The sequence below is a fragment of the Phoenix dactylifera genome, chromosome 1 (genome assembly GCF_051530095.1).
Source record: "Phoenix dactylifera cultivar Ajwa chromosome 1, Ajwa_hap1_PhDact_Kaust_v1.1, whole genome shotgun sequence".
Lineage (NCBI taxonomy): Eukaryota > Viridiplantae > Streptophyta > Magnoliopsida > Arecales > Arecaceae > Phoenix > Phoenix dactylifera.
Genome location: NC_143190.1, coordinates 58233484 through 58261311, shown reverse-complemented (window position 1 = coordinate 58261311; position 27828 = coordinate 58233484). Strand labels below are relative to the sequence as shown.

The 27828-nt window shown below is 38.5% G+C and overlaps 2 protein-coding genes and 1 long non-coding RNA gene across 4 annotated transcripts; 2 read left to right on the top strand and 1 right to left on the bottom strand.

Moving 5' to 3' along the window:
- Nucleotides 1–1065: 1065 nt before the first annotated feature.
- Nucleotides 1066–11097, top strand: LOC103723123 (proton pump-interactor BIP131). Of its 2 annotated transcripts, XM_039125405.3 has the most exons (9): nucleotides 1105–1395; nucleotides 2946–3084; nucleotides 3937–4328; nucleotides 4533–4727; nucleotides 4811–4990; nucleotides 5107–5301; nucleotides 9590–9688; nucleotides 9776–10303; nucleotides 10457–11097. In XM_039125405.3, the coding sequence occupies exons 3-9, from the start codon at nucleotides 3942–3944 to the stop codon at nucleotides 10769–10771; spliced, it is 1899 nt and encodes a 632-aa protein (XP_038981333.2). In that variant the 5' UTR covers nucleotides 1105–1395; nucleotides 2946–3084; nucleotides 3937–3941; the 3' UTR covers nucleotides 10772–11097. The 2 variants fall into 2 exon arrangements, with proteins under 2 accessions (XP_008812164.4, XP_038981333.2); XM_008813942.6 differs by lacking the exon at nucleotides 2946–3084 and having other exon boundaries at nucleotides 1066–1395.
- Nucleotides 11098–13394: 2297 nt separating this feature from the next.
- LOC148715432 (uncharacterized) lies at nucleotides 13395–14563 on the bottom strand. Its single transcript, XR_015971592.2, has 3 exons — nucleotides 14424–14563; nucleotides 13625–13707; nucleotides 13395–13521 (listed from the first exon to the last, which is right to left on the bottom strand). It is a non-coding gene; the product is annotated as an uncharacterized LOC148715432 (long non-coding RNA).
- A 9516-nt stretch (nucleotides 14564–24079) lies between these two features.
- On the top strand, nucleotides 24080–25222 carry LOC108511871 (non-classical arabinogalactan protein 30-like). The gene is made up of 2 exons (XM_017846663.5): nucleotides 24080–24378; nucleotides 24714–25222. The coding sequence occupies exons 1-2, from the start codon at nucleotides 24159–24161 to the stop codon at nucleotides 25019–25021; spliced, it is 528 nt and encodes a 175-aa protein (XP_017702152.2). The 5' UTR covers nucleotides 24080–24158; the 3' UTR covers nucleotides 25022–25222.
- Nucleotides 25223–27828: the final 2606 nt, after the last annotated feature.

The window sequence follows — 27828 nt, the reverse complement described above, 5'->3', positions numbered from 1 at the left end:
CTCAAAGGGAACCCCGTTCACACCGCTGTGCCAATCGTTCTCGGTTTGGACCACCAGCAACAGTTTGGGCCCCCACTACCCCGGTGGTGGTGCGAGGCTTGCTTGCAGGTTTCACGGCGGAGGGCGGAGCGCAACCAAAGCAACTCAAAGGGAACCCCGTTCACACCGCTGTGCCAATCGTTCTCGGTTTGGACCACCAGCAACAAGTATCATATAAAATTAAATATGGGTACAAATAGAATCGAATATTTGGATACGGATCGAATGGTTGTTTATCTATATCTATATCTATTTTTTTTTGACAAATATGGATACGGATACGGATATTAGTTGGATGCTCAAATTTCTATCCATATCCAAATAGATTTGGATACAAAAACAAATTCAGATAGATATTATCTGATCCACTTTTACCCTTAGGTCTCCTCCATGTGGCACAAGACGATTGGTGGGACTCACGTAGGATCCAATCCATTCTTCAGTTTGCCCAAGGCTTTTTATGCAACTTTGGAGTCTGGTGCTTAGGCAAATTATTAGTATTTTATTAGAGCTAAAATCAGATCGGATACGGATCAGATACTAGAATATCTATATCTATATTTGTTTTATTTGACGATTATAAATATAGATACGAATGTTAGTCGGATGCAAAAATTCATATTTATATTTATTTTAAACAGATACGAATACAAGTCAGACATCAAAACTACTGATATAAATGCGGATATAAATACGGATATAAGTCGGATAATTAAATATTATGACCAACCAATTAAAGATATTACTAAGTGGATGATAAATCAAGTTCATACCATATTAATATAGTTATTTTTTAAAAAAATTTATGATACATAAAATTAAATAAGATTATAAATAAAATTAGATATTCGAATATAAATTGGATAGTTGTCTATCGATATTTATATATATATTTTTTTGACTGGTCTATGCTCAAATTTCTAACGAAGATTAGATCCAGTTTCTCCCCAATGTTTTATCGTCCGTTAATTTCGGGGGAATTCCATCCAGAGCCGTGACATCCACCTAAACTCAGTCCGTTGACGTGGCAAATGAGTTAAAAGCTTCGTGTCCGCCGTGCGGACCGCCTTCCGCTGGTGGTAAAAGAATAGAAAAACCCAACGGAACGGAGGGGGAGCCAGAGACCGCAGTCGCCGTCGGTCTCCCACCTCGAGGAAAACGGGAGAAAGATCTCTCCACCCAATCCTCTCACCCCCGACCATATTCCATAATTAGAAAATTCTCTCCCCCTATAACCTAGCTTCCTATATATAGCTCTCCGCCCTTTTCTTTGAAAGGGGAAGGCGACCCCTTTCTCCTGCCGATCTCCTCACCGCGGATAGATTTCTCTCTCTGCCGTGCGATCTTCGACCCAAGGTAAGGATCCGCCCGCCTTCGCCTCTCATTCGATCGTCCGATATCTTTCAGGGATTCTTTTTCGTGTCTTCTTGGCGAATTTTACATTAGATCGAGTTTTCCGAAGTGGAAGTCGGAGATGGTACTTAATCTCGTGATCCTTGCTGGGTTTGATTCTAAGTAGTTTTAGATCTGTGTGATGATCGCGGTTTTGTTGGAGATAGGGATGCGGATTATCTTGTAGATGTGGTTGTTTTTGTTTATTGTTGTTTTAGTCTTTGTCGTAATCTATTTGATGATATCTGTAGGTTTGAATTCTGTTGGTTAGGTTTTTTTTTTTTTGGTATATTGACGCCTTTTGAATGATATGTTGGTTCTTTATTTGATGTTCTGATTGTTTCTTGCAAATGATCTCGTGGATTGTGATATATATATATATATATATATATATAATCTTTTGGTTAGAATGCGTGCCTTTGGAGAAAAATAAAGATGAGGTCTTTGGGTTCCTGCTCTCATAAGCAACAGGAGACGAAGAAAGTAGAGATTTGCCTATTCTACGATGTACTCTGTTGTGGATTTTTGTGGTCAGAATTCTTGAAAACGGGACAGACGTGAGAGACCTTATTAATTGAATTGTAATAAGTGCAGCAACAGATTTGAATCACATTTCTTCTGTATACATTATAAAGCAATACATGTGAGATTTGGCAGGCCCAACAAGTAGCTTAATTTAAGGGATGAAAGCCGGTAGGTGGAAAAGCGGACATTACATTGGTTGATTGCACAGGGATTTGACATAATTTTTAGGCTTCTAGTGATGGTGGTAGGGCTACAATACTTCTTATGTGAACAGATGACTTAAGCTGACTATAGGCCCCCAAAGAGTCATTCAAGGAGTGAAGAATAGAGGTAAGTTTCAGGGTTTCCCTGAGAAAACATGAAACTTAGAAGTTATTTGAGTTAGCACTGCCAAGTATTAGTAATTAGGTTTCCAGGGTAAGTGATATGTTTGCATCTTATTTATCTAATTAAAATTCCATTGCCGACTTGAGATTCATACACTGTGTGGCTTATAGTAAAGCTAATGACAATGACCATTTTAACATGCCAAGAACTTAAACTTCCTATGACCTAAGCAATTAGATCTGTTTTTGGTCTGAAGGTGTGCACAACCAAAGCAAGCTCCTTTTTTTTTTGGGTGATGCGTGTATGTTTTTTTTTTGTGTGTGGTGGTATGGGTGGGGGGATGACAGAAGAGATCACCGCACATTTCAGTAGAAAAAAATCGAGCTCAATTTAAAGTAGCCTTGATCCTACAAAAAAAAAGGAGTTTGATTCTTGCAAGAGTCCTCCATTCACAGTTCATTATTTACTACTCATGCTTTCGACATGAAGATTTAGATCGATCATCTAAATGGTGCCTATTCAATTACACCTTTCATTGTAATTTGAGTTAAGTATAGGAAAGTAGTTGTTTTCTATGTGCCAATAAAGAGGATTGTGAATTAAATTGTGCATATTTGACAATATGTTGGGCATGTATCAACTAAAAAACTTATGGATGACAGCCCATACAGTGATTTGATTTCTGAAAGACATGGGGGGACAGTTTGGTCGGGAATGAACTTCCAGGGCTTATTCTTCTGTTAACCTGAATGTCTACATTATGGAAAATTCCGGTGATGTACAGAAGCTGATGGAATGAAGGTAATTCCATTTACTTATGTGGCAAAAATAAGATACTGATCATGAAGGATGCTTTGAAAAATCATATTTGTTGACATCAGACATCCAATATGCGTGGACCCATAGACTATGATCTATAGCAAGGTAATCTTGATGTAGACATGACAGCTTACTGAATCTTTAAGCAACCATCAGCCCTTTCACTCTAATTTACTGGAAGAGAATCTGCATTCTTAATATATAAAATTTAAAAAAACAGTGCTGAGTAAATGGTACTGCTGATTATGCAAATAGTCTTCAGTTGCAGGAGGCCTTCCTGACTGTGGGTTTCTTGGTTATGGCTCAGTCCCTCTGGAAATGATCTAAGGTAGTCACCACTATGTGATTTTATATGATGATCTAGTGTAACCATATAGATGCTGGAGTTTTCTTCATTTGGACTCTGCATATATGATAAAATTGTGGATGCAACTGCATCATTACCTTAAGTATTAAGTTTTCTAGCTCAGAAGTAAAGAGCAACTCATTATTCTTTAGCCATGTGACTTTTAACATCTGTTTCAAAGTTCATCTAGTATTAATATTTCTGATAGTTAGTGCTGACAAATCATTTAGATGTGTACATTATTCCTGTGTGCATGTACACATACACAAGGTTGTGTGGATATAATAAACGAACAAATGGTGGAAAATTTGGATGAATGTTTCTTTTAGGTCTTCACTATAGAAAAATCTTGACTTGGCTTTGTCTTTTTGATTTCCTTTAAATAAATAGCTGTTCAAATCTAACTATCAGTTAACTGGATCTATTTGTTTTCTGTAATTTATGCGGACTAAATCCAACTACTACACACTTTCTTAAACTTTTTGCAGAAGCCATGGGTGTGGAAGTATTGGGAGCTGATGTTACATCAGGGCAGGTTAAGGGTATTGAAACGAATGACACTTTTCTTGCTGAGATGGACGGTAAGACAAAGGCAAATCTTGGTCAGGAAGCTGGGGAACCAATTAAATCTGGTCTGGGTGATAACTCACATGGAGCAAAAGAAGAGACAAAGGAAGGAGATCATGTCACAAATGCCAATTTCCCAAAGGATGCTGTGGACGAGTGGCCTGCACCAAAACAAATCCATTACTTTTATTTTGTTAAATTCAGGTCATATGAAGACCCTAAGCTGAAAGCGAAAATTGAGCAAGCTGACAAAGACATTCAGAAAAAGAATCAAGCCCGATTTCAGATAACTGAAGCATTAAAGGTGAAAAGGGTAAGACAAACCATAATGGATTTTATGCAACACTTGCAATGCCCTTTTTTTAATTAGTTATAAATGTGAGAGATAAATGTCTTTTGAGCTTAACTCTTCTAATCATGATAGTCTGGTTCATTTGTCATGTTTGTGACTATAAGAACAGATTAAATTAGTGACAAGTAGTAACTGATCTGATACAAACGTTCTTATTTTCTGCAGTCTGAACGAGCAAATGTGATTTCACAGCTAAAGCCTTTGACTGCAGAGGACAAACAATACAGAGCAGTTATGGATGAGAAGAGAAAAGAGATAAAACCACTGCAGACTGCTTTGGGCAAGCTTAACAATGCAAAGAATGCTGTGAGGGAGAAGGGCATGGGTCTATGCTCTTCAGAAGAAGAACTTAATGATCTTGTAAGCTCAAGATATCTCATTGTGTTGGTACATTATATACTCTTGGAACGTGCGTGACACTTTCTTCTCTGTGACCAAAACAGATTAAGAGTCTGCAATATCATATCAGTCATGAAAGCATTTCCTTAGATGAGGAGAAACAATTGATGAGGGAAATCAAACAGCTTGAAGGAACAAGAGGAAAAGTGATTGCTAATGCTGCTATGAGGGCTAAGATTCAGGATACATTAGGTCAAAAAGAAGCTATACAAGACCAGGTTAAGGTAAGCTCATGCTCCTATATTTAGTATATGTTTCCCTTTGAAGCTTAGTATTTTTAAAGTATTTTATATAATATCGAAATCTGCCAGTTTCAATAATTTTAAAAACCTTGTTGCAGCTAATAGGTGGTGATATTGATGGAGTTAAAAAGGAGCAACAAGCAATTAGGGCAAACATTAAGCAACTGGAGGAAGAACTGAAGGCCATAGATGATGAGATAAGTTCCTTGCAGGAGGAATTGACTTCAGTGACTGAAAAAAGGAACAAGGCATTTGAAACCCTGAATGAACTGAGAAAAGCACGTGATGAAGTGGTATGTAGATGGATTTTTAAGTTTAGCATTCATATGACAGCATGGTACTGTACCTGTGAGGTATTCTGACCTATCTTAGTGTCAAAAAATTGTAGGCACAGATTTTAGCTTTTCTTTAAGAATTAGATTCATAGGTTAGATCCTTTTTTTTCCTGTTATTTTTACATCGGCCTGATTGCTGCTGGGCTCCAAACCTTTACTTATATATATTCTTCTTGGTAACTGAACCTTTTTCTGATTTTTGATAGCGGACAATTGTGTTGGTTCTCAAATTCAGAGAAAATATTGGTGTATCCAGTAAACTGCTATTTCAAAATTATGAAGCTCTCAGAAATATGAGGTATCTATTATAGTATCGTCAATTCACTTTTGGGAGGTTCCCAAATAATATCACATATTGACAACCTTGAAGATAGACTTTGGAAGATAGAACCCCAAACCACTTAAAGAAAATATAAAGCTTCTTTGTAAACAGCATAATATCCAAGAGAAGAAAACACCAAATATGGGTAATATTGTCATGAATCTTATGTATAAACAATTTGCATCAGGTTACTGCACTCTTCTCTCCCTAACTTCTAGAGATTATTTAAATTGCATTCCTTATTGGAAGAATTTTCCTTGAGTTGAGGACCTTAGCTGCAAACAACCTAAGATAGCTATGCCTAACACTGCAGATAATTTGATAACTTTCCACAGGTTAGATATCATAAGCTTTTCTTTTTGTCCTTAATCACGATCAAGGGACATGTGATGATCAATGCTCCCATATCTTTTTGTCGTTCTTGATTTTGTGATTCTTAATCTTTTCTCCATCAGTTGCTGTGCTCGCATATTTGGTGTGTCTCTATAATGGGTAAAGTCATAATCTCCTTGCATGATACAATCAAGGAGAAGGAAGGTACTCCTTCAATCCATTCTACTTGAATCTCTCGAACAAAATAATGATCAATAAGAATTTTAAAAAGTGAGGCTTTGAGCCTTTTACTTTTATTAATTTTTGATAATCCATAAATTATGACAAATATCATGGGTGGAAAGTAGAGTCTATACTCTTCATTTTTATTTTGTTTATTAGGACTATGGCAGGTGAAAATTAGAGTCTATACTCTTTGCTTTCACTCCCTTTATTTGCAGTCCAAATTCATGACATATATCCTCTGTTTATATAAGTAAGGTCCTTGTCTGAGGAGGAATCTTCTTTTAGCTAAAGGAGGAAAAGATGGAACTTCTCTACTACTCTGTGGAGGTCTACTATCCTTATTTGAGTGTTCTCTAGCTAGACGAGGATGAAATTCTTCCTCTTTTCATGCTAGCGAAGTCCAATCCAAATCAAGTTGGATCTCTCCAAATTAAAAGTAAATATAAATTACCCAAAAAAATAAACTATTTTTAAATTTTTAAATTTGGGCAGAGCTTGATCTTGATTCCTATATTAATTTTGCCTACATTCGCATCACTAAATTCTTAACAGTTTAGAAATTATGACTTCCCAAAACTTCGATACTCAACGAAGTTTTGGATGTTGTGGATCTTGCTCCTGAAGCTTATTTAGATCTATCTAAAGTGACTAGGTTGCTTCATGATAGATTAGATGATACTCTTTAAAAAGACCTCCCTGTTTGGGAAATTCAGCTCGTACTACATAGAAGTGGAGCTGCGGAAATGCCTGCTTCCCCATTCTATGGCTGAACTTTTTGCTTTTTGCTTTGAATTCGTCCTTTACCATGACGTATCCACATCTTTTAGTGTCAGCAGAGCAAACTTCTCTTCATCTTTAGATGTTGGAGCCAGTTTTGTGACAAGAATTACAGGTGTTGAAATTGAAGGCATCAATTGAGTCATAAGCTTTATGAGTTGTGTAATTTTCTCCTCGTGCAATCTTCTCCTCGTGCAATCTTCTCCAATTTGGTTGAGACAAGACAACACATCATCATCTGCGTGTCCTTTGATGTATTTCCAGAACCAAAAGCTTTCTCCTGTTTGCTTACACTACTTGCATGTTTGGACGGTATACTAGAACTTAATAGAGTAGGGATCCTGGACTCTGATATCAACTTGATGCAAAGAGGAAGAAGCAAGAAATTTCTTCAAGCCGCTCAACTTGAATTTCTTTGAGAAATTTAGAAAATAGAAAAATTAGTGCAAGTGGAATCTAGGTACCCTTTTCTTTCTTCAAGTTGGATTTCTCTTCTAGTTAAAAATTGTTACAGCTTTTTTTGAAATGGATATGATTAGAAGAAATAATCAGAGAGATGCCTGATCAAAATTTTTTCTGAATTTTTTTTTTTTGCTTTTATTGACTAGTTTTGTGAGGCTCAAATGATGTAATTTGGTCCTGATTGCTCAATGCACTGCACCCTTATGAGATGGCACCATGTGGTAAAGCTTAAAAAGTTACCTGATTTAAAAAAAAACCTCAACCAGATAGTGTACAAGCAAGTTAGGGCCTCTGAAAGTTTAGTGTGTGATTTTAGTTTTCCAATATGGTGGATCTCTCTCCCGAGCCATGTTTGATCCTCCCTATAATGGCTAGAGTGGTTCACATCGAGTTTGATGATCATCCTGGATCAGGGTTCCATCTATTTGAGGGATTTAGGTCTTGCTAAATGAGCATTCGAGATGGGAAATACCTCACGATTGAAACTTGCTAGGAAGATGAGCCTTCCGGTTGATCCAAAAATATTGGATCCTCCCATGCTTTAGTCCTAGGACCTTCCTCTCAATAACACGGTTTTTGTCCAATGGCCTTTCCTGCTCCACTTGTAGAACATCCGCAGTTGGTGGCACTGCTTTTTGACCTTGGTCTTCATCTAACGTGGAAGGGTGCAAAGAGTCTCGAGAGACTCGAGTTAAGTGGATCGAAGGAATTCCATCTCTCATATTGGATCAAGTTGGTATGAAAGCTCTCTTTGTTAAGATTTTAGTGGATGAAAATTATAGTCTATGCTCTTTATTTTCACTCGCTTAATTTGCGTTCTCGAAAACCGTAGCATATATCATTTATTTTTACTTGTGAGGTCCTCCTTATTTGAATTGGAATTTTCTTCTAGCTAAAAGAGGAGAAGATGCAACTTTTCTACTAAGGTCTACCTTTTTTATTTGAGTTGAATTTCTTCTAGCTAGAAGAGGATGAAAACTTTCCTCTTTTCATACTTGTGAAGTCCAGCTTAAATTAGGTCGCATCCCTCACCTAATTACAAGAGGATGCAAATTATAAAAATATAAAATTGTACAAAAATTCTTAAATTTGGGAAGTAGCTAGATCCGAACTCTCATATTAACTTTGTCTTTAGTTGCATCGTCAAATTCTTTCCGGATTAGAAATTATGGCTTTCCAAAATTTTGGTACTTGACTAACTCCTAGATTTGGTGGATCTTGCCACCAAAGCTTGTCCAGATGGGTTAGATGATCCTCCTAGATCATCGCAGCACCAATGATCCTTTTTTTTTTTAAATTAAGATAGACAACTTTGAAGGAATATATTTATTCTATGTGGTATTGCTAAATTTTTCACTCTCATCTCTCTACAAAACCTCTTCATGATTGTAGCATTATGTGAATGTGAACAATGAAACACAATTCTCGAATGAACTCTGGTTATCAATGAGGTTGTCCCCTTTTTCTAATAATTTTTGTCAAGGATTCATGCAAGATCAATCTCTGTACTTTAATCTCTTCTAAACCTTGAATAGTGGTCGCTTAATATGGACTTGGCATAATTCAAGAAGGTCAATAAGTTATAAGGAAGAAAGGATTAGGTTTAAGAAAATACCAGGGATATAAAAAATCGAAGGCAAAAAGTTATAAAAATTGATAAATATGTGAATGCCATGACATGAAATGCGGAGATAGGCAATGGTTATTTGGTTCTTTTGACAACTGGAGATATCATCATCAAGACCTATGATACTTACATATTTCCATGGCTACTATTTATAGTGCTCGAGTTTTGGTGATGTCAGTGCATACATCTTGTAGGGCACCTTTTATTTCGGAAATGCTTATTATAAAAGCCTACAGCTTATAGGCTTCAGTATATGTAAAGAACTAGGACAAAGTCTACAACAAGAGAGCAGAAAGCCTCTCATTGTAGTTTGTGTTTATTTGGTTCATGCTGGGGAGTGGGCTTTAGTGATGCTTTTCTGCATGTTTTTATGTTTTCTTGATGCTTGATGGTGCTGTGCTGTTATCTAATTCCACTTGGGCATCATGGATGCAAAAATGCATGTTGCCTAAGTTAGGCCATGGCTAATAATTGTCTTCATATATGTTCTTTTGATTCAGAATGCATGTTATTATCAAAACCGTGCACTCTTGAACAAAGCCAAGGAACTCGCTGCAAAAAAGGACGTAGCAGCATTGGAGGGGCTTTTACACAGTGAGGTCAGCCTCATTAATATGTTCATATATCATTGAGCTAATTCATGTTTCTTTTAGCAGGGTCATAACTTTTCTTTCCTTTGATGATAGGTTGAAAAATTCATGTCACAGTGGAGCAGTAATAAATCCTTCAGAGAGGATTATGAGAGGAGGATATTGCCATCGCTTGATACTCGACAGTTGAGTAGGGATGGCCGAATGAGAAATCCTGATGAAAAGCCCATTCTTTTGGAGGCCACACCAACCACTGAATCCGAGACAGTGACTCCACTGAAAGCAAATGCAAAACGAGCAAAGGAGGATGTCAAGTCTGCTGTACGGTCTGATATTGCTTCTACTCAGAAGGCCCTCAAAGAAAATATCATTGGACCGATCCAAGTAGAACTGAGAGAAAAGGTAGGTGATTTGGAGGACATAAAAGATAATGATGGTACTGAAAAATCCCAGAAAGAGCTGTCAAAGTCTTATGAAATTGATGCTGCAAAGTTGAGGGAGATGAAAAGAGAAGAGGAGATTGCAAAAGCTAAGTTAGCCATGGAACGGAAGAAGAAGTTAGCGGAGAAAGCAGCATCAAGGGCAGCAGCCAGAGCCCAAAAGGAAGCTGAAAAAAAGCTCAAGGCTAGTCTCTCCCTCTCTCTCTCCCTCTCTCTCTCTGTGTGTATGTGTATGTGTATGTGTGTGTGTTTGTGTGTGTGTGTCAAGTACTAATAAGGCAACTACTTGGAAAGTCTTATTAGCTGATGCAGCTGATATCTCTTTAAAAAATACCAGGAGAAGGAGAAGAAAGCTAAAAAGAAGTCTGGACCATCAGTACCTGGTATATCCGATGAGCAGATTGAAGCGGATCCAAAGATTGTGGAACCAGAAGAAGCTGATGTACAAGTAGATGACCCTGTTCCAGTGAAGGCTAAAGAGCAAAAGGAGAACGTTAGGTACAGGAGTTTAGTGAAAAGTCATAATAGGCTTCCAAAGGTCATTCTCAAAAGGAAAAAATCACAATCATATTGGTCATGGGTTGTTCCTGCCACAATATTAGCTCTGGTGCTCGTGATAGTTGGGTGTTACTTTTCTTTCGGGAGAAACTGATGTGCTCGATGAATGAGCTCTGATGTACCAATTTTGCATTCAGGGCAATCAGATAACAATGAACTTATCATTTTTGTTCTCTGGTAGATGTACTAGGCACTTTATATTTTGAGGCAATTCTGTTGTGTTTTTGAAAGTGAACTCAGCTGGTCTCAGTTACCTTTTTGAGGCTTGTACTCTATTTATAGGGTCCGATTTTAAACAGATGTCTGGAGAACTGAAATAAGATGTTTGAGGGATATTGTCATTAGAATGTCATATCCATTCATGTGGTTATCAGAGAGTTATTTATATTTTTATGGATAATGAATAATCCTCATTGTCAACATCAGTAATTTCAGCCATGACTCCAAGGGCAACTGCAGTTGTTTAATCCCATGTTGATCATTGTGCTGATTCTTGTCATGTGCATGCTGCTCTGTCGTTATATGCATCAATGCTCGATTCTCTTAATGATCTATTCCTGCATGAGCCAGGCAAGAAATATGCACCGAAAAAGGACTTCCTATTTATTTATACTTTTTTTATGCATGCAAATTTGAATCTGAAGGCTTAAACAATGTTATTAATAGTTTTTCCTGCTGGAACTTCATTAGATTACCAATGGGCGGAAGTGATCCAAGCTCATCATCTCCACCACCAACCATGCAGCCTGCTGGAACTTCATCTGCCATTCAAGCACATCAGCACTAGGTTCTGGGATAAGCTGGTGCTCAGGCTGTGAGGTTCTTCTCTTGCCTTGCTCTCTTTTGACCTGTGAGGGATAATTTTCTGCTTGTAGTTGGAGCTCTTCCAGTACAAGCCTTTCCTACCATTTCATCTGATGAAAGGGTGGCGATCATGTCACCATTCAGCTCAAGAAAAACCACATCTCAATCCAACAAGCAACAGTCAAATCTAAAATGAACTAAAACATGGTTGAAATTTAATTAAGCTATCATATCCTGCAGTTATACATCAACATATTAATGGCTGGTCTAAAATGCTCGGCACAAATCTTACGAAAAAAAATTGGCTTGTCAGGATCACATACTTGGCGAACCGAGCTCTTATTTCCACTGCTGTCAACGTCGCATTACATCTTCCGGCCTTCGCTGCCGCCTGTAAGTTGAGCAAAAATGCTTTAGATCAAACTCATTTGAGTGCGCCCATTAAAGTGGTGCCACAAACTGGACTTGCAGAAATACTACCAAGCTACTCTATTACCGTTGTATTGCTTGCATATAGACCATGTTATTATGAGCAGGGTTATCGAACAGGGCTCGGGCTTAAAACAGAGAGGGTAAGTGGATGGACACGGATTTTGGGGCATGGACTTACCACCCATTGCGGTACTCAAAGCATGCACATGTTAGCGAAGTTTATTTTAAATGGCACGGTTAACGTGGTGCTGCATAATTTGATACAATCTTCGAGAAATCTAACGCAAATCAAGTATAAATTAACAGTGGACCAAATATGACGAGCACATAATGTAGTGTATTTAATGGATTGGATCGTAGAGAGAGAAGCAAATAGCAGAAGGGCAAAACTTGGTCATTAAACTAATTATTTTATTTAGTTAATCAAACTTTAAGTTCTACTAATATTAAAAAAGAAAATGCTTTGTTTTGAGCCGTAGAAAAAGGTCGGCATTTCGAACCTTATAAAACCACCAACCGCTGGGGGGGGTTCATGTTGAGAGAAACAAAGATTTGTTTACAAAACTAGAAAAATTGAAGTAAAATATGTTAAAGTTAGAAGGATTTACTCTTACTACTTGTAAAGTGAAATCTTACATACTTTTAATTAGCCATTGGTTGGCCATGGTCCTGAAAACCAATATGGACACCGGATCCTCTCCAAACGAGGGTTGGATAATGTACCAATCACGAGTGTAATGTTCATTAGCACGATAATTATTATGATTGAGTGGACCCTGCATCGTACATGGAAAACATTTTGAGCGGGGCACACTCAATCGCAGCAGCCATGCTATACATGAATGGCTATGATTAATAGATTGATCCTCTCAAGTCCAACATTTAAATGGAGAGGATTTCGTCTCTTAAGAAATAGCTATTTGTTCTTATCTTGCCATAAGCCCGACCACAACTAGTCAAAGTTTTTGGGTTGGATTATAACATAGAATCAAGCTGCCTGTTCCTGCTCCCCTTGTCCTTTTCATGTTCCACCTCCAGGCTCTCCTACCTACAAGCTTAAGTTTTTAACCGGGTTTTGACTCGTAGACATTTCAAATTAAAAGAAGTTAATAGAACCTTATCAAAATTGTTATAACTTAGACACACAAATTTGTCCCACTGATCACATCCTTTTATATATCAACCCAAGATGCTAGATTCATTTCATTGGTAACGCATTTATCTATCTTATGAAAATACATTGGCTCGTCAGATTCACATACTTGGCAAACCGAGCTCTTCTTCAACCCACTGACGGTTGTTTCTACAACATTCACAGTTTACATTACCATCTAAATACTATTACATTCAATCTCTCACCCTGTCATCCATCTCAACGATCAATTACATACGGACCCTCCTCAGGTGCTCTGAGGCAGCTCCGACTCCAAGGATAAACTGGCAAGCTGCGATACGGCAACAGCTAGCTAGCGAAGAATGGAGGAGCACCGTGCACTTGTGGGCACCACACCATAATTCATCACCTTGGTCATCTGGATCAAGAAATGACAACTATTCCATCTGTCGTTCCTTTCATCATGGCTATGTATTATAATTCGGCAATGGCACCTGCATGGGCGAAAGAGAGGGATGGTGCAGGTTAAAGCTTGGGAGCAGAGGATGATCAGACCAGGCGAAGGAGAGGAGGCATTGATAGACTTGTCGTAGCAACCTGAAGTAGATGATGACGCCTTCTACAGCGATGGGCAGTGGGAGGCATTGATGCCGTACCATCTTCTGGAGTTTCGCTGCCACCTATAAAATAAGCAAAAATGCTTTAGATAATCTACGTTTGAGTGCCACAAACTACTGGAGGTGGGGTTACCATGCTTCTGCATAATTCGACACGGTTTGGGGGCATTCTAATGCAAATTAAGTATGGCTTAAGTACTATATTGAACGGATTGGACTGTAGAGTATAACAAAACAAGAAAAAAAAAAGGAAACTCAACCTTGAACAGAGCAAATATCAGAGGGGCCAAAATTGGACATTAAACTATTTTTTTAATTTTAATTAATTGTACTTTAATTTGACTAATATATTTTTGCTATATTAATGTAATATTAATATAATATCTTAATATAATTAATACAATATTAATATAATATAAGTGAGGGTTTTTTCATCAAGAAATGGTATGTTTATATTACCTAAACTCGATAATTCAGTATGAGAAAATATAAGATCCATCATCTGCTGGTATTTGTATTACCTTCTTTCTTAGAAAAATAAATATATGACCCACCATTTATTTTACTATCTCTCTCATCCATTTTTCGTACCAGACATGGTAATTTGATATATAAGATTTTATTTTGGTATGCTAGATTACCCCTAACCAAAGAGGCCCATAAATATTTATTTAAAAAAATAAAAAAATTAAAAATAAAATATGTTAATTTAGAAAGATTTAGTCTTACTACTTGTGAACTGCCAAACATCTTCTTTCATGGTTTGTGGAATTACATACCTTTAATTGGCCATTGCTCGGCATCATGCTAAGATCCTCTATTGGCAACGAATCCTTCATTGAAAGGATAACTTTGAGCTGGTTGCAAGAATCCCTGATTCATTCTCATCTCCTTCCACCATTCGCGAGAAGATGGTTGGAATTCGATTAGAGCCGCATAGAGGGCTATAAGGTACCCAGAAGGGTTTGCTGGACCTTGATATTAGGTATGGATGGTGTGGGACATATTTGGAGAGGTTAGAGGCTATAATGATACATAACTTTGGTTGTGGGCATGTTGATACCCACCGAGGCAAGGGATTTGGAGGTTGTGGTATCATTGTGATAAAAGGTTTGCTCCGAAATGGGATGGTGACCCTTCCCATATGCTCTCCTTTATAGGCATCCCAATAAATTCGACGTTGCTCTCGATTCATCGATAATTTTCTAAATTTAGATCATGTCATTAATATAGAAGGTTCGAGAGAGGTACATGTTCATGCATCGAAGGTTCTAGTTGTTTGAAATTAATTGTAATCCAGCTGTCAAGGTTTGATAACCTCATGACCTGTACCCATTGTGAGGCCCAGCCTCGTTGGAGGCGTCCCAATAAATTCAAAGTTGTTCTCGATTCATCGATGATTTTCTAAATTTAGATCATTTCATTAATATAGAAGGTTCGAGAGAGGTACATGTTCATGCATCGAAGGTTCTAGTTGTTTGAAATTAATTGTTGTCCAGCTGTCAAAGTTTGATAACCTCATGACTTGTACCCATTGTGAGGCCCAGCCTCATTGGGCCGGCCTGACGCTAAGTGAGGGCCCGAAGGCCCTCTTTCCATTCAGAACAGGGCAGAGCCCCAGTGAACCATGGCGGCAGAAGAGAAAGAGTCCTCCTCCACCACGAACTCTGCTAGAGGCTAGGATAAGCCTACCCTTCACTTCTATTTAAGCCATCGGCCCTCCCTAGTTCTTCATTATCAGAAGATCCTTGCATAAGCTGTCGTCTTTATCTCTTTTCCTCCCTTGATTGCCGATGGCCTAAGCTCCTTATGCTCGCCGGAAAATGCATCCAAGCCTCACCAGAATTAGAGGTATGACCCTTAATCTCCTTCTCCTTTGTTTCTCCATTCACCAGTCTCATCGTTGGTCGAGTTTTTGCCGAAAAATCTATGAAAGAAGGGGCTATGTTCATCCCCTATTTTCTGATCCTAAAACCCCAGTTGTTCTTCTTTTTCTGGCCTCCTCCGTTGCTGACGCTTATCATCGGAGATGGGGGCTTGTCCCCTTTGATGCCTTGGGCTGTCATCGGAGCCCCAACGTTAGAGATCTTGAAGGAAGAATGTGAGGGGTCGAAACTCCTATTTTCGGCCTTTTCTTCCTCTTCTTTTCTCCGTCGGTCGCCCTGTCACCATCATCGGTCACCTCTATCATTGGTCTTCTCGCTGTCGACCGCCACGATCACCTGATCTTGGCCCTCAGTGAAAGTGCATCCTAGGTTCTTCGGTGTTTAGCATGCTAATTTTTTTTTTTTGAAAACTATGGCTGAACCTGATCGGGTTGCCTACGTAGTTCTTTTTAAGTTTCAAAAATACAGCGAAAAAATAAATCAAACAATTTAATTCATGCTACTTACAAGATCAAATCTAGAAATCAACACATTAAGAACACATAGGATTATGCCGGAATCGTTTAAACAATTATGCTAAAACTTTTATGCATGATTAACTATCAGATCTGAAACTTAAGAACTCTATTCCAATTAATCTCTGAATATCCATCGAATGGATTCTGGAGATATCTCCGTAAGGAGCCCCAAAAGAGGGTAAAACCTCGGAGAATCGGATCTAGACCTTGACACCATAATAAATGATTAATGTTAGATTAATATCTTTTATGATGGATGAAAGTTATGGATCTGATCCTTGACTTTGCAGCCACGCACACGAATGGCCTCTACAAGAAGTACACACGAAGCCATGAAGGATCTTCTTCCGCAACAGTGCTAGCAGCTGCAGAACACTTGAAAGCTGAAATCTGCTCGCCGAAATTTAATAAACTCTTGATCAATCGTCTTAAAGCAGATGGAGATGAAGTTTGTAAGTAAAGTAGAGGACTCAGATCTAATATTGAATCTTCTAGATATTCATCTTGAAAACCCTATCTAAAATGGAAAGAAGAGGAGGAGGAGGCGTGTGAGGAAGAAGGCTGCCATGGATGTGTTGCCGGCGCCCATGTTTTATCCCTTTTAATGGCCTCCGAATTTCATGCAAAATTCGAAAATTATCTTCAGAAAACATCCTTTAGTTGGCGCATGCAATGGAATAGAAACAACCCAAATTAGATCTCAACCAAATCTGATTTAAATTCAAATTTTAAACACATGCGCAAGAGGGGAGGAATTTGAAATCCATGCGGTAGAATTTTTCTTCCTCTTCTCGCATATATTTCATTTGAAATTCGAATTTAAATAATTCAAAGGTTCACACACTAGCTTGGAAAGTTATTTGATGCATGAAATCATTTAATATATTGCTTAATGTTTGAATTCAAATTCAAACAACAAACAATGTCGCCATGTGTCAAGCAATGGATCCATGCGCCATGCAATAATTTTGGTTTATTTAAAATTCATAAAATCCAATTCCATGTCACCACTAATTGCCACATCATCTGAGTCTAATCCCCTTGGGTTGCACCTAATCAAATTTGGTCAAACTCATATTAAAACAAAGCAATTTGGTTGAACCCAATCTAATCAGGTCAGACCCTAATTGAGCTCAAATTGAATCCAATTCAATTTTTGGCTCATGCAAAACTCAATCAAATTGAACTAATTACTTTGTGTTGGACCTAATCCAATTAGATCAATCCCTAATTAAGTGCAAATTAATTTAAAATTAATTTGATCAGCTTAAGTCCTTTTTGGTCTTGACCTAATCCAATCAGGTCAAAACCCTGATTGAGCCCAAAGTTGAATCCAATTCAATTTGGCTCATCCTTAGCTCAATTACTCAATCAAATTGAGTTCATTAGCAATCTATTTACTAATTAATCCTTCGATAGTTACTTTAATTATTTTATAAGATAATTTGCCAATCGAATTGACCAAATTATCCCCGAATGATTCTTAATTATTCATCAGCCTTCTTGATCAATCAGGAATCTTCTATGCGTGTGACCTCATAGGTTCGAACCTAGGCCGGTAGTATAGGAACGACTTCCTACACTAATTGATGTGACCATCTAGCAATGGTACCCGATGTCCGGATAGGCCGAATATATGCGAAGCAAATATTCTAAAGTCCTGGACTATGGTTACTGTATAATTCAATCCCTTTGACTCCTAATGCCAGGATGACTTAGAGCTCACTGTCAACCCTATAATTAGTACATCCATTATGTGATTAACTTTAGATATCCCGTGACTCCTCACTGGGATTACCCTGGCCAAGGTTTTGCTAAATTAATCACAAGACATTATCTCCTATTTTCAGGAGGGATCAATTCCATCTTGACTCATAACTGACTACGCAAGTACCTGACTGCACCCAGTGACCTTCCGTCACTGAATTAGAAATCCAGGTAGTCTGGTACCAAAGTACAGTGAGTGTTTGCTAGTCACAGGTTGCGGTCTCAGGTCAGAGGGCCAAACTTATACCTATATCCACTCGGAACATCTCTCGATAGTAGAGTGTTTCGAAATTGGTCACGTTCAGTGAAATGCACTTCTGCACTTCACCTGTATGACATACCAGTGTCTCCACACTCCTTGGTTAAGAGGACAACCAACGTATATGTCACACAACGACCTAATCTCGATAATGCTACCCTCATAGTAACAACATATCATTTGGTCGCGAACAAGTTTAAGGACTCAAAGATAAATCCTTCTTTATCATAACATAAGTCCTAAGGACTTCATCATATAAGAGTTCATTTGAAGATGAAATGATGAATAATACCGAATAATACTTTATTAATTTGTCAATTCATTTACAAAATTCAATCATCAATATGCTGACGATTGACATTTAGGATACAAATTCCAACACTCAGGCCCTAAACCACCCCATTATCCGGGCGGTAGGCTAGCCTGTTACCTCGGCATTATCATATCTTTTTGGAATTTAGTCATCATTGACTTTCATTGAGTCACTTAAATCATGCCCAATTTTGATCAATTTAGTTCACCTTGTTCAGGCTAACCCATGCAGTCGGGCATCGCTGCCTAATTGACATTACCTTTTATTCATCCTGATTTGGGCATGAGGTCGTATCCCCAATAGTATCTTAATTTTTAACTTTGTTTAGCTTCTAAGATAGTCATAAAATTAATGATATTTTAATGATATTAAAATAGGTAATCTTGACTCGTCTAACTGGAGTAAAATTTTTAAAGAGAGAAGAGGTAAGTAACCTAATACTTCAAAACATGTTTTCTGAATGTTTAGTAAAATAATAATAATTTGATTAAATTTGATTATAATATCTATTTTATACTTAATTAAACGGGTCAGGCATGTTAATGTTATGATAGTAATTATTTTAAAATATGTTATGTGTTATGTTATGAAATCTAAAAAATATGACTGGACAAATTATGAAAAGAATATTTTATATGTATGTATTCTTAGCATGGTTATTATCTGAACCCATCAATGAGGATTATTCGTTGATCCTGTCGACTTATAATTTGAGAAACTAATTTCGACACTACACCACTAGTGATTAGAATAGTGGTATTTAGACACCATACTACAGATAGTCAAAAATAGTGATGTTTGGCACTTTGTGCGATCCATGCCACTGGGGTACGTGATCATAGCCTTTTATTAGATTTTTAGTATTAGTTTATAAAAATAATAGTATATTTTAAAAAGAGATATATATTATTCGAGAATTGATTTATTTTTTAGTTAATATCTTGCTCTTTAACTTATTCTTTTGCATGCTTAGACCCTACTTTGGGGTGTTACGTTACTTACTGGACTAGTGTACCTCATTATTATATTTTTTTCTTTTTTTTTTCAGATTCAGATGCATGATTGCTCGAAACATGATAAGTACGCTAGATCTTTTGAAAATACTTTTAATTATTAGAGTTTTAGTTAGATTAATTAGAGTAATTTATTTGATTTATATTAATAGTTAGCAAATATTAACTTATGTCACTGTGGAATTATTATAAGAATTATTTGGATAAGTTCTTGATTAAGTAAATTTTCAGAAATTATTTTTTTTTTAAAATGACTACAGCCTTGTATGCTTGTATAGTCCGCCATACAAGTATGCGATGTTTGTTACACTCTGGGTTCGAAGCGTGACACCATAAAGATTAATATAGCATCAATGCCAATTGCCCCTCTTGCCTAATGATGCCTTCATACTTTTATTTACTGATCCACATGTTGTCCCTTCCTAGGTTTCATCCCTCGCGCTTTATTTGTACTTGAGATCGGGTGTGGGGGAATGAGTTCATATCCTCCCCAAACCAGGGTTGGCCTCGAGAGAGCCAGACTACCAATCACAGGTGCATGTGTATGGCATGATAGCTATGATTGAAGGAGCCCCAACAACGCGTGGACAACATATCAAGGGGCCCGCTCGATCCAGAGCCGGCCCGAGCCCTAGGCGACTGAGGCGGTCGCCTAAGGCCCCGGGCCAATGGAAGGCCCCTGGGAGGCTGCTGACCAAAAGAAAGCAAAGGCCCCATATAAAACTAAGATCTGGAGCTGGCTACGAGTCTTCCCTCTTGATGGAAGGGGGATGGAGAGTTTCCTGGCCTGCAGAGGGGCAATTTGGGAAGTTGGGGACGATAGTTTTGTTTTGGGTGGGGAGAGAGAGAGAGAGAGGAGGGATTTGGTTGGCTTGATAGACGCCTGAAGCCACTCTTATCTTTCTTCCCTTCTCTTTTTTGGTTTTGGTCTTGGTTTTCCTTCCCTCACATTACTCCTGATCCAGCTGGGCCATCCGGAAGAAAGATAGGGGGATTGGAGATGGACTTCTTGGAGGGTGGAGATTCTTTTAGTTTTCTCCTCTCGATTTCTTCTCCCCTCTTGGGTGGTAGAGAGAGAAAAGGAGGGAGGGGGTTGAATGGCTGCTGTGCTGTGATGTTGCAGTTGCCGCTTGGGTACTCACTTGAAGGGGAGATGGTGGGATGGGACTTTTATTAATTAGATGGAGTGAATTTCCCATAATGACCATACTTTCTCTTATAGAGAGGTTCCTTTATGGACAAATTCTTTTCTTTACCTTGACCATGAAGTGCCATGGGATGACCTTTTCCTATTCGGCTCTTGCTTGACATGGTAAACAGTATTGCCAAGCATTATCTCAGTTATTTAATTAGTTTCATGGCCCTTCATTTGGAGTAATTACTTTTATTTGCTTCCATTCAAGAATTATATTAAATTGAAAAAGCTTCTTGTCTATTTCTGTTAGATTCATGTATCTTTGTTGAAATAGTGTACTTGATAGCTATCTATTTATATATATATTTTTTAAGTATTTTATATTTATTAAAAAAAAATTATTATTAAAAAAAAGTAGCCTCGTTCATTGGATTCGCCTTAGACCCCAGAATGTATTGAGCCGCCCCTGACTCGATCATGGCAGTCATGCCATACAAGATGGCTACAATTAGTACACTAATCCTCTCCAATCCGATCTCGAGAGAAAGGAACTTGAACTGATATATATATATATATATATATATATTTTAAGAGGGTATTCACGTAAATTTAAATATTTTGAAGGATATCTATACAAAAAATCCTAAAAACTATTTGGTCTTATACACTCATGGACGCTTTGACACGCTAGCCCTAGTTTTTGTGCTCGAGTTCAGTATAGCATCAGAGCCAGCTGTTCTTCTAATTGGATAGGAAACAATTCTTAGGTTGTGTACTCCCAAAAAGCCTAAACCAGTCACTGGGCCTCCCTTCCTTTTTTTTTTATCAGAAAAAAAAGATGAATGCAATATGTATGAACTTAAATTTTAAAATATAAAGCACATCCTAAAGCGTTCTCCTTTGAATTGTTTAGAACCCACCTCTTCCCAATCTCTTTTCTCTCATCTAAAGCACACGATCCAACGGATTAATATCCTATGACTTATATCACTCCTAAAATTATATTACTATATTTAGAAATTAATATCTACTTATGCCCTGGTGGCCTGACATGTTAAGGTGTTTTGACTCAAACCAAATTTCATCCATTGGCAGGTCAAGGTCAGTTGTCCCATATCTGAGACGCGCCCAATGATAAGTCGCGGCAGCCCATGCTGGATTGGGTTAGGTGGACGAATCCGGTTTAGAATCGCCAACTGTATGTGCACGCATGTAGAGTTCCATCGCTTCCTCGTACGATGGATGCACGCCAAAAGTTTTCTATCGGGGTTTAGATTCTAGAATGGAAATACCTAGCCTGATATAAGGTTGGGAGCAAGCAGAGGCCAATACATTTAGGAGCTGAATGAGGCATTTTTTTTAATAATAAAAAAATTTAATAAATATAAAATATTTAAAAAAATGATATGAGAATAGATAGCTATCAAGTACACTATTTCAACAAAGATATATGAATTTAATAGAAAAAAAATCTTTTTAATTTAATATAATTCTTAAATAAAAACATATAAAAATAATTTCTCTAAAAAAAAAAGCATGAAACTGATTAAATAATTGAGATAATGCTTAACAATACTGTTTACCATGCCAAGCAAGAGCCGAATAGGAAAAGATCGTCCCCACCCAAAACAAAACTACTGTCCCTAACTTCCCAAATTGTCCCTCTGCAGGCCAGGAAACTCTCCACCGCCCTTCCATCAAGGGGGAAGACTCGTAGCTAGCTCCAGTTCTCGTTTTATATGGAGCTTTTGCTTTCTTTTGGTCACGATCAGGCACAGAAATTTTTCTCTCTCTCTCCCTCTCTCAATCTTTTTGCTTCTTCGCCTCTTGAAGGCCTTCCATTGGCTCGAGGCCTTAGGCGACCGCCTCGACCGCTTAAGGCTCGGGCTGGCCCTGGGAGCAAGGCGAGGCAATCACTTGGATTGGGTCAGCTTTTTCAGGTTGGACCAATTTTTTGCCATGTTTATTGAAAATAATAACATTCTTGCTATATTTTCTTTTTAAGTATATTATATTTTTTATTTTTTAGGTAACATGTTTTTTTTTCAGTGCCATTTTGTCGTCTATTGTGGTAGCAGGAACAATTTTTTTTTTTTGGTAAAAACAGATATTTATATTATCATTGAGTAAATACATCCACAAGAATTTCTACGTAAAATATTTAAAAACTAAAAAGAAACCAAAGAAATGGATGTCCGTAAAGAAGGCGGAAGTCCTCGTGTAAACATCTTTGTTTCCAAAGAAGTAGAAACAAAAGTTTTCATTACTTAGCTAACCTAATGTACTCCCATGCCTCACAACCATTTTAGGCTAACTAATGCAGTTAAGAATTTAAAGCATTAGACATGGAACCTGCTAATGAAAGTGATGCATGGATGGCTCCGATCCTCTAAATGATTTTTTTTTAAAAAAAATATGTGAGTTAGCAAATATATCCATGCTTTTTATGTTTACGAGTCTATTTTATTTCTCGACCAAGATAAAATAAAGAACGTATTTCTTAAAGTAAATTGATGCAACAAATGAGCGCAGTTTCCGGCACCACTTAGAATTTGATCGAACTAAACCGCCGAGAATCTGGCAAGCGACCTCTATAAATACGTGTCATGGCTCAATGCTGGCGGTCACGGCAGCAGTTTTTACGTGTTTGTATTGCGAGAAGAGAGGGATGGCGGGGTTGAAGTGTTTGGTGGTCGGTTTTCATCTTCTGGTGCTTTTTCTGGGCTCTCTTCCTTCCCCTGCCAAGAGTCCTAATGAAAATTTAGCCCCAGCAGGCTCGACGCCACAACCTGAGCCGCCGGCATCAACTTATGATGTATCCGTACTAGGTTTTGTCCTATGGAGATGCAAGCTCCCGGGCTGTGAGAGAAAGCATGGCATACGCCCTCCTAGAACAGCGGTTCATTCTCCTCTCCCTAGTTTGTTCCTGCCCCTCCTCAGCCTCTCCTCCTCCTTGCTATGGCTGTTTGATAACTCCCTGCAAGAGGCCAGTTAATGCTTTGGTATACTTTCTACCTAGAAAGGAAAAGCTTGCAAATACCTCCCATTAATTGTAAGCCTGAACTTGCTTGTTGCAAATACACTGGGCCTAAAAAAGAGATTAATGCCAACAGGATTCAAATATGTGACCGGAAATTTAGATCACATGGTATCTTGATGCTACTCTGGAAAACGAAGCATACAGAAATTAATTCAAGTACACATGCAATCCGCCAAAGTACAGCATACGGAATAAATCCTGCTTCCAGCTTGTATAGATCGCAGAGCATGGCTTTTTTTATCATATTATGACACCTTGCCGTCTCCACCACACAGTCCATGCACGCACTCACTTTATGCAGTCACTTGCCCTCTCTTTGTTAAGCAATTGACCCGTCCAAAACCCGAACACCGACGTCTATCTAAAAATCTTATGATATTAGTATAATATCGTTGCCCACGTCTTGGATAGCAGAGTTGGTGACAGCGTCTGGACCAGGACGAGACCACACCGCCGAGAATCCTGGCTAGAGCTCAGCATAAATAATGCTAAGTAAGAGACTCTTTCCCTGCCTCATATCTTTTGCTTGGCTTTGCTTTGTAGTAGAAGAGTACTCTGAGGTGCCGTCAGGGTAACAAGGAAGATGGTTGGCTATAAGAGCTTCGTAGCACGTCTGATATTTGCAGTGATCTTTCTAGCCTCTCTCTCTTTGCCAACCAATGGCTCTGTTGACCCCAGCAGCAGGCTACGCCAGCTCCCCGGGATGCTACCTAAGTACTGCGGTGTCGCAGTAGAGGGTGTTATCTACTGCAAGTGCCAACTCCCAGGCTATCTCGAGTCTCTGAAAGCTTCACCTCTCCCTGGTTTGTTCTTACTAAAATTTTTTCTTTAAACATAGCCCATCTACAACAATACATTCTTCCCCGTAGACCTTGTTGAGACAGGATTTGGATTAATTCGATGAAGAGGCTTGACACCTTCAAGTCATAATAATTAATGCTTGTATTAGATTTGTAGCAACGGCAGAAAAAAAATATTTGCGTCTCAAAGTATTATTCCAAAAAAAAAAAAAGAGTGACACTATGAATGTTTTAATATCTTTATTCGTACCAGTATAAAACGCCTTGTATGATTTCCATTCACTTTCCTCTTCCTCTCCATTATTATTATTATTATTTATTTATTTATGCTGTTGCAGGTGCGGTGGCCAAGTTGCTGTGCTACGATGGCAAGCAGAGGGTATTGATGAGGGGAATTACGGATGTTAGAGGATATTTTCTGATCCGAACGACCAAGGTCTCGAGCTCTATGATCCCTGCATGCAGGCTTTTCTTGGCGAAGTCGCCGTTGCCGGGCTGCGATGTGCCAGGACAAGGCAAATGGAGGGGATTTCCTCTCAAATTCGAGAGAAACATTTCGATGGGGTCCGCTCAACGAGCCCTCTACACCGCAGGCTTCTTCAAGGTGGGCCCGGCTAGAGCTGCCTCGTGTCCCCACCACCCTTGATGTCCAAGGGGGGGCTCCAAGCCTTTTGAGATGCGGCGTCCCACAGCCTAGTATGTGAATTAAGAGAGTTTTTAGCGTCATTGCAGTTCTTCTTCGTATGTGCTATGAACATTTTAGTCCAAGTGGCTGCTGCATTGTTATAATTAAGGACTAACAGCTCAGTTACCCTTAATCAACCTTTCTCTTGTTAAGTTTCCAATATGTTCCTAGGGTTCTGATTACCGTGCTGATGTTTTGATTAATTTAAACATTTTGTTGAGAGTTTCTAGCGTGAGCCAAAAGAATGGAATATGGAGCAAACAGCTGATTTACAACTTGTTCTACTAATGGGCTTAGTACCAAATCTAGTGCAAGTTGCTAACAATGGAGAAACTAATAAGTTACTATTAGCAATATCTTCGTCTCAGCTTCATATCAAACCATATATTAAGAATCTATAATTTAAAAAATCTTGAATTCCGAATTTTGAAAATATGTAATTTCTCAAATCATGAATTCTTGATATGTGGCTTGATGCCATAGGGCAGAGATGAAAGTATTGCAACACTACGATCATGCAATCTTGTAGTGTGAGATTTTTATCTTCATATTTTTCATTTTTAGTTCCCATTATATGAATTTTGGGAAATATAGGAAGGGAAGTTGAACTATGCTATAGTTATCACTGTCTTAGACCTTTTGAGAATGCGTTGCCGAAGAAATGAATCCCGCATCTTTGGTTGCTACATAAAGGGAGGATGTGATTGCTAGGACTAATTTGTGAGCGTCTGAGCTATAACAATTTCAATAGGGGTCTATTAGCTTATTTTAATTTGAATCACAAGTAGTTGTGCTCCAATCGTGTACAAAATCGAGCAAGGGAAGAGGGGCAGCGCCCTGTCCTGCCTCGGTGGCATCTTCTTCTGCTATAGGGCTCGGTGAAGCTCGGCCAAATCTAATGGCCGACGACGATGAGCACTGGAGAAAGAGACTGAAACAGGGCACTCCTGTTTTAGATAAAATTCTGGCGATTTGCCGGCTCAAATCAACATGAACAATGGCTAGAAGACCAGAAAAGATAGATAAGAAGACGTTAAACACTTACTTCAATCTAGCGAGGTGGTCTGACAGCTTCTTCGACGAAGATCGAGGGAAGAGATTCGAATAGAAAACTTGAAATTTGCGGTGTTGTCTCAAGTGTTCGTCGATGGAGCTCGAAGGAGGAGGCCTTAAATAGACCGAATTCCGGTCTTATCCGCTGGTGATTGAATCAGTTCCGGATTCTCGGAGCTCGGCGGAATCGGAGAGGAACGGATTCTTCTTCCCATCATGAGTAACAGACTCACGTTTGAATACTAGTGGGCCTGGCCTCTTCTTGCCGGCCCACTAGCCCAAAACGAATGGGCCATTGCAATATGCTACACGAGGCTCATTCAATTATAGCTGTCATGCCATACATATACACCTATGATTGGTAGACTGGACTATCCAGTCCAACCCCGGTCTGGAGAGGATCCAAACTCATTCCTCTGCACCCCCTCTCATGCTCATGTTAAGCCCCAAGGCTGGAATCCAAAAAGGGACAACATATGGATTAGTAAATAGAAGTATAAAGGCATCAATAGGCAAGAAGAGGACAATTGTTATTGATACTATATTCAGCTTTATAGATAGAGGTCGTGAGGTTCATGAACTTTTACCGCTGGACTATAATTACTTTCAAACAACTAGAACCTTCGGTGCATGAACATATAACTCTCCCGAACCTTTGCAATCCATACATACAGCAACATCTTATGTGGGGCCTATCTAGTCACAGCCGTTGCACCAATCCATGCTAACCTTCTCCGATTCAGGTCCAAGAGACAATCTCAAGTCACTGTTGTTAGATCCAAAGCCCTTGCTCTGAATGTCCATGATCTCATTGTTAATTGACAGCAGGATACTTTTGGTGCTCATGTTGTTAGGATGATCCTAAGCAATTTTGTTGTAGCAATATAGAGGATAACACTCATTTTCTCATGAGGTTCCTGGTTCCTATCTTAATTTGGATAGCAACTTTGGGAGGCAATTTGGATCATATTGGGCTAGCAACCTCCAGATTTGGCTTTTTTACTAAAACCACCTCGTGGTTGGGCAATGGTCCACTTGGGTGATCTGCTTGGCCCACCATCGTCCAAGATGGTGAGGGTGACATGATAGCAGTGCCGTACAGTTAACGTAAAAATAGAAACTAAAATTGAAATCTACTGCAACTCTCTAAAACCGAAATAGAAGCTGAACCACCGAGGTGGTAGCACGGTTAGAGTGGAGCTAAAATTTTATCGGAGTGGCCTAAGTTCGAAACGCGCGGGCATCGATTAAATGTGGGTACCGGATGCCCCATGCTCGATTTACCCGGTGAAGTCGTCATCTGGTCTGCCGGTACTTAGGTGGTGCTAGTGTGACGTACTCACACGTGGATGGAGCTGCTACGTTGGTGGGGGTCTAGTGGGGGTTGCTATGCGGGTGAGGTTATCCTCACCCCCTCTTCCCTTTTGCCTAAGAAGAAGAAGAAGAAAAAGAAATAAGAAGAAAAAGCAGCAGCAGCAGCAGTTCAACAATTTGTGAATTAAAAAAATTATAAAATCCATCCAAAAAAAATACTGAAAATCATTTATTTATTTGCTTATTTCAAAATTTTCATATATAAATAATCAAATTATAGATATTATCCATAATTTCATAATATAATTAATACCAACTCATCTAATAAATATATCTGATAATAATAATAGCACAACCATCCAACAATTTAATAATTCAAAAATAATAATACAACTATCCAA

Bases quoted from the DNA above. Each gene is read 5' to 3' on its own strand.
- LOC103723123 (XM_008813942.6), top strand. From the start codon at position 3,942: ATGGGTGTGGAAGTATTGGGAGCTGATGTTACATCAGGGCAGGTTAAG. The intron at 4,991-5,106 runs GTAAGCTCATGC...ACCTTGTTGCAG, and splicing joins CTATACAAGACCAGGTTAAG to CTAATAGGTGGTGATATTGA. The intron at 10,304-10,456 runs GCTAGTCTCTCC...AAAAAATACCAG, and splicing joins AAGCTGAAAAAAAGCTCAAG to GAGAAGGAGAAGAAAGCTAA.
- LOC108511871 (XM_017846663.5), top strand. From the start codon at position 24,159: ATGGTTGGCTATAAGAGCTTCGTAGCACGTCTGATATTTGCAGTGATC. The intron at 24,379-24,713 runs GTTTGTTCTTAC...ATGCTGTTGCAG, and splicing joins GAAAGCTTCACCTCTCCCTG to GTGCGGTGGCCAAGTTGCTG.